The sequence below is a fragment of the Nansenia antarctica genome (assembly GCF_963989245.1).
Source record: "Nansenia antarctica genome assembly, chromosome: 9".
Lineage (NCBI taxonomy): Eukaryota > Metazoa > Chordata > Actinopteri > Argentiniformes > Microstomatidae > Nansenia > Nansenia antarctica.
The window spans coordinates 35,713,954-35,721,093 of NC_137679.1; the positions used below are offsets into that span (position 1 = coordinate 35,713,954).

The 7,140-nt window shown below is 47.2% G+C and overlaps 1 protein-coding gene across 1 annotated transcript in view; it reads left to right on the plus strand.

The window, feature by feature from the left end:
• Positions 1 to 3,305, plus strand: part of chst8 (carbohydrate (N-acetylgalactosamine 4-0) sulfotransferase 8) — a gene marked incomplete at both ends in the record, with an annotated part of 5,569 nt that extends 2,264 nt beyond the window's left edge. The window contains one exon of the mRNA XM_080539726.1: positions 2,187 to 3,305. Coding sequence (XP_080395852.1) covers positions 2,187 to 3,305 — 1,119 coding nt within the window. The remainder of the gene's footprint in view (positions 1 to 2,186) is intronic.
• Between the last annotated feature and the right edge of the window lie 3,835 nt (positions 3,306 to 7,140).

The window sequence follows — 7,140 nt, forward strand, 5'->3', positions numbered from 1 at the left end:
GAGAAACCCAGACAGTGAGACAAGCCCTCTCCAGTGCATACCCCGTTTAAAACAACATTGTATCAGGCCGTCCACTACCCTGCCATGGAGATGTGCTTAGAGATGTGAGACAGGGGCCTGTAGATCTCATCACTTAGGGAGGGCCGAGGCCCGCATCTGGGTGACCCCCCCCACCTCGCCCCCTCCACCTTCCGGTTCCCCACCCCTCCCCACTCTCTGCAGGTTCCTATCACTCCCATGCTCAGATTGGAAGTGACAGGCCACTCAGGCAGAGGTGTCTGCGCTCGCCCATCAGCTACCAATGCAGACGTGCTCCGAGCTGTCGGCCTGATTACACATCAGCTGGGGGAGGGGGGGGGGGGGGGGGGCTTGGGGTGGGGGGGGGGGGGCATGTGTGGAGGGGGGGGGAGCCCTGGAAAAAGGAGATGTCCAGCAGGAAACGACACACTAAACACATCGCCTGTCTCGCTGCCTCACATCTGCCAATAACGCACGCCACCTGCCCCTCAGCCGCTCTCCTTGTCTGCCGCGACACAGACATCTATTTGGCTGCCCGGGGGCGATGAAAAACAAACGAGCGAAATAGTTCACTCCCCATTGCTCTCTCTCTCTCTCTCCCCCACTACCGGGGCCACAACTCATTTAACCAACTTTTCATGGTGCTGGAGCCTCATTATGTAATTGGAGCTGCCCGTCTGTCTAACCCCTGTGTGATAGTTGGTGTGTGCAGACACGCTGCCAGAGGACTCAGCATTAGCCCCCACTGTCTATTACAGCAGGAATTCAATGCTCGAAAAAATATTGGGTTTCTGATGCATCAAAATGGCTCGCTCGCTTCAACGAGCAGGGCTAACAAAACATGTTGTCTCATTTGCTTATTTTCTCAACTCTCTCCCTCTCTCACTCTCTCGTTCTCTCTCTTGTTCTCTCTCTCTCTCTCTCTCTCTCTCTCTCTCTCTCTCTCTCTCTCTCTCTCTCCTCCCAGGCGGGAAGCTGCTAGACTCTCCTCAGCAGTCCAGAGAGGTACGTATTTACTCCCCAGCCTCCCATATAGAGAGAGAAAGGAGAGACAGAGAGAGGTGAGAGAGAGACAGAGAGAGTGAGAGAGAGAGAGAGTCTAATTTTGTATCCATTACAATCTGAGTGGCAGTCCAGTTGCTCTCCGAGGCCGATAGCATCTGTGTACAGAAGATAGCTGACCTCCCTCCTGTCAACCATGAGTGGCCTAGTCCTCTGCAGCCCCCGCGAGAGAGAGAGAGAAGCAGAGCGACGGTTCTCAGGCTGTTGCTCGGGGGTGGTCTTGGTGGGAGGCTGCAGGGGAGCGGAGCCCAGGGCTGGTTGCTATGTCAGGCACGCTTCCTCCCGCTTCTCCTGTGACCTCGAATTGCTCTCATCTCCTCCGCAGTCGTCAATAGGGGATGAGAGCCTTACATTAGTTTGAGTCTCGCGTGTGGGCGTCTGACGCGCCCGTTATAGCACGTTACGCTCCGTTTCCGCTCGCCTTCGCCCAGCATGATACAAGGCACGGAACCACACCCTCTCCCCCGTGGAGATGCGTCATGGGATATGGCAGAATCTCTGGGCAGTCAGAAAGAGATGAACCAAGATTTATAATGGTGTTATCATCTTACTCATTGTCAAATTAGGATTATACATCCAGTCCATTGGCTTTATGGCACTATAATGACTTTGGTTTGAAATAAAATGTCAGAATGCATGATGGCTGTGGGAATCTTCCTATGGCAGCCAGGCATTAGATGATTCTAATTTAGATTCCCCATTAAGTGTTTATAAGACATTTATATGACATTAGAGCTGAGTTTATTGGTGGTTGACTGGAGTCATTGGCGGTGTGTGACATTTCAGCTGCCAGTTGGACAAAATACTGTACAGTGATGGAATGGCGCCACCAAGTGGTGAATCCAGCTACTGCCGAAATCACCTTAGAGAAATGTTCAAAATGTGTTTCTGTTTTTTCATTAAAGTTTCAAACCAAGTGTTGGTTATGAAGCCAAATCAACCACTGAGAATATGTTCATTTTGATATTATGATATGAATGGGCTTCTGTTTGAATGGCAGAGCAGTTTCTTAATGAACATCACGTCTTAATTCTGCATACATTTGATAACTAGGTATTAACTGTCCTGCCTTGTCTGAACTTGGTGTGTTCTGTTTCCCTCCCCAGGCTCTGTGCACTCAGGATGTTGATGGTGTGAGGAGCAGCCCAGGCCAGGATCAGCGGCTGTCTGTAGAGGCCTTATCCAGCCCCATACCCCCCATGCCGTTCCCTCTGGAGTTGACCAGACAGTCGGCCACGCCCAGCTCACGGGAGCAGGGCATGCGCATCACCAAGCGCCACAGGAAGCTGCTGAAGACCAGCCCAGTGGGTCACTCCCCCCATAACGCCTCCCCCTCGTCCTCCTCCCACTCCTCCTCCTCCTCCTCCGGGACTCTCCCTCCGGAGATCTGGCGCAGACTGTCCCACACCCAGGAGGCTAGGCGGCGTCTCATGAAGGACATGTGCGCCAAGTACAAGGGCAGCATCTCCAGGACCATCACGCCCCACCACGTGTCCCGGATCTACGTGGAGGACAAGTACAAGCTGCTGTACTGCGAGGTGCCCAAGGCGGGCTGCTCCAACTGGAAGAGGATCCTCATGGTGCTGGCGGGCCAGGCGTCGTCCACGCGCGAGATCAAGCACGACACCGTCCACTACGGAAACCACCTGAAGAGGCTGGACAGCTTCGACCGCCAGGGCATCACCCGGCGCCTGGAGACCTACACCAAGGTCCTGTCGGTCCGCGAGCCCCTGGAGAGACTGGTGTCAGCCTTCCGGGACAAGTTCGAGAGCCCCAACACGTACTACCACCCGGTGTTCGGGAAGCCCATCATCTCCAAGTACAGGGTGAACGCCTCGATGGCGGCCCTGAAGACGGGCAGCGGGGTGACCTTCCAGGAGTTCATGCAGTACCTGCTGGACGTGCAGAGGCCCGTGGGCATGGACATCCACTGGGAGCCCGCTAGCCAACTCTGCAGCCCCTGCTTGGTCGACTACGACTTCATCGTCAAGTTCGAGAACATGGAGGAGGAGCCCAAATTCGTCCTGTTGAGGACTGGCGCCCCGCGCAACCTCACCTTCCCCAATTTCAAAGACAGGAACCCCAAGACAGAGAGAACGTCCACACACATCACCCAGAGATACTTTGCACAGCTCAATGCGTCAGAGAGACAGAGAGCCTATGACTTTTACTACATGGATTACCTGATGTTTAACTACTCCAAGCCTTTTAAAGATTTATATTAATTGACTCTAAACACACTTATCTTAGTCCTCCTCTGGCTTTAAAACGAGGAGCTCTGGACCATAAAAAATAAAACTCCCTTTTACGGTTACAGTTCAAGATTACCATCAGTTACAATTCTAAAAGCAGAAAAATGTCAAAGGTCACTTGGCCAGACACCTTGACTGACAACTCCATGGGTTCTGTAGTAAACCTATACAGGACCAATGCTTGCTTTCAACACAGTCAACTCACAAACAATTCAAGACTTCACAAACGAGTGATGCAAGGACACCGTCCAATTCTTAAACAATGTGTGAACGGCTGCCCGCCTGTATTTTTTGCACTTAAGTGTAGCATTTTCTTGAATCTCCCTAAATACTTTGGTGCAGTCAAGTCTGAGCTTAAGTCTGAGTTTCTTATGACACGACAGACGTCCGTGTCTGGGCAGTCATACTAACCGTGGACCAGGGGAGGTTGGTGGAGGCAGAAATCAGAGGACGGGCTCATTGTAATGCATGGCACTGAGGAATGCTATCAAACTCCTCATTCCGTTCCATGTATTACGATGAGCCCGTCCTCCAATTTCTACCTCCCCCGGCATGGACCTTTCCCCAAGCCCACCAGCTATCGTAGACGACACCATCAGTGACCCACGACCCGTTAGAATATTCACTCCCAGCACTGTCATGAAGGCTTTTTCTGACACTCATGTTGAAAACTGTACAAAGGGCATTCAGATGACTATATATATTTTTCTATGTATTTCTATAATGAATATATTCAGTGTTTTTTTTGTGGGGTTATTCATTTCTGATGTCATTGATTGTTCTATCAGTAATGCCATTGTTGTCGAATAACTGGTTATCCCTCCCTACCTACATGAACTGTCAGGTCTCCCTGTAGGCCCATCAGACCCTCTAAAACCACTTGCGTTTCCTCGCTAAGCTAACTAACGTGACGACATGTAGAAAAAACATTCGCCAATATGTCCCTGCGATATCACTGCAGCTTTAGAGAGAGAGAGAGAGAGAGAGAGAGAGAGAGCAGTACACTGTCACCCACTCTCATACTGACAGAACTCCTCTCCATCTCTGTCTGTGTGTGTACGAGAGAGGAAGAGGAAGAGGGAGGGAGGGAGAGAGAGAGAGAGAGAGAGAGAGAGAGAGAGAGAGAGAGAGAGAGAGAGAGAGAGAGAGAGAGAGAGAGGAGACTGCTCTGCTGAGAGCTGTGTGTGTAGGTCTCAGCACTGATCAGCAGCCCTGGCCCAGAGCCCAGACACACATAGACCTGCTTGAAGCGCTCCACAGCCGCAAAGCGCTGACAGCCACTGTGCTTTACGAGACACCATCTCTCAACAGGGTAACAAGTTACATCACATATAATACACAATCTAGAGCTAACCAACAAACTGTACAGCCAGGCAGTTTAGGATCTGAGAGAGGAGTTCAGAGAAGCCAGAGATTGGAAAGGTACTTCAAAATAACCCCTTTAGCGTAAAGTCCTCTTTCATTCACTAGGAGCAAGACTGATTCTGTACCCCAGAGCAGTGCCAGAGGTAAGCTAGGAATTCTGGGAGCCAAGCGCACAGAAAGCTGCAAAGAATGCTTCTTTTTTATTCATTTATCCCTAACTCAATGACATGTTGGCACAATGTGAGACAAAAAAAGAAACTCAATTGCATACTGTATGTTTTCATACTTTGCAAACAGACTCATATTTGGGACATGAACCATAAGTGAAACCTGATCACCAGTTTTGAACAGAGCCCTGAGTCTCCAATCTGTTGGTAGACTATGATCTTCGTGTTCTTTTGTGTTCTGATCTGTGACTTAAGAAAGGGAAGAAGTGGAGAGATGAAAACACAAGACAATCTAGTCTGTGTTTTCAGTGTGTCTTGAAGGATACTGCACAGAGACAAATGTCTATCTTTCCTTTTTATATATGTGACCGATGACAGCAAATGTACATTATTTGACATATATATACTGTATATTCGGATTTTAATATATTTTTTAAAAGAAAAACAAAGTACACATATTTATGATGGCAAATATATAGGATTGTGTCAATTGTAGCGTGTTGGCTTTTGCAGTTCCGAAATCTATTTGTTGTTCAGATGGTGATCTGATTCTACATTACGTGGTAGCCAGACTCTGTCCCAGAGCTATAGCATATTATGATGTTACTTTTAACCTGCAAAATGCTCCGTCACTCTATAGCCCTGTTCTTGGAGGTTTGTATGGGGGTGTATGGGTACAACACAGATATATCAAAAAGTATTTACGGTAACAAAGTGAATGTATAACTGTTTTATTGTTGGTACAAAAGTGTATAAATACATGGTCGGAAACCCTTTGCCTTATTTTACACTGCCAATCAAAAAGGTGTATTTCAGGAAGACATACTGAGTGTCTCTAATAAACTGTCTTTGGCATTTTCACCACGGTTCTTTTTCATGCTTAACGTCCTCAACAGCAAACCAGTGAGAAGAATTAAAGGCACTGTCAGTGATTTCTGCATGCAGGAACTCCAACAAAATGAATTTTGCATGCAGGGCCACCAAAAACAATAGAGTATATGCATATCGCACCTGCTTTCTATGAAATGTCTGCTGTGCTCACTGAAAATGTCATTCCATGAGAGCAGCATTACTTTCTTAAACCATGATAGATAAAATCCAAAATAAACCATGGAGTAATAACACCTTATTGCTTTTGGTTATGGGGTCTGACAGGTGTTCAAGTCTCATAAAGGTAGAAGTTATATTCATTATAAGCCCCAATACTGTATTCATTATTTGAAAGTACAAACAATCTCCCTGACAGTGGGAAGAGAAGGGAGATACCCACAATTATATTAGCATGCTTTCCATAGGGTCACAGAGAGTCATTAAAGCATAATGTGACTAAGAAGTTGTTATAGTTGCAGTGTGTTTGCCTTTATAGTTAAAGGTCCAGCATGTAGGTTTTAGCTTTAAAATAACACTACAGTAAATGGCCATCAATGAATGGGATCACATGACGAAGACTGTTCAGTGAAGAGTGCTGTACTGATCCAAACAAAACGTGGTATGACACTGGCCTTTACGTGACCGTTTTACATTTGGTTTGTTTACAAGCACATATATGCACATCTTTGCCGCTATTAGAAAACATAGCATGATGCATTTCAACATTGTTCACCGTGGGGCAGAGGCACAGCAACACGCAAAACGACACGCTGACGCTGCACCTTTAACTTCAAAGGTGAACCTCATTCCTCAGTCGTACCACGGCCGTGCTGGTTCTAGTTATCTCCCACAATTCATAAAAATAATTATGGCACTCGCATTAGGAATGCACATAATGGAGGGGAGCCTATTTGCATCTGGCCCATAAGGAAGACTCATGAGGGCGTGGGTAAGGCTCCTCTTAAATGTCACTGAATTGGATGAGTCACCCTCACTAAACTCATCTATTACCGTGTCGTTTTTGGATGGCAACCAGTAAATGATTTCAAAGGGAGGGAAACAGCAGCCTGTTTTTTTAAATAATGGAAGTGATGAATATCTCAACTGAAATTGATCAATATGTACTGTAGAGTGGAGAATTTGAATAAAGCGCTGAAGGCTGATTTCCACAACAGCTTTTGTTTTAGTCATGAGAAGAGCACTGTGGGGAAGTTAAGCTTCTGTTTAAATTCATTCAGAAAACCAAAAGTCATCCGTCTCCCTCATTAGCGAGAGAAAACTCTTGACATGCAGTTGAGAGAACTTCTACATTTATTCGGCTGGAGGGCACACGAAACAACTCATGTATCAATGGATAAACACGCTCTACTATGAGAGAGAAAACTATCAAAACACAATATGATTTC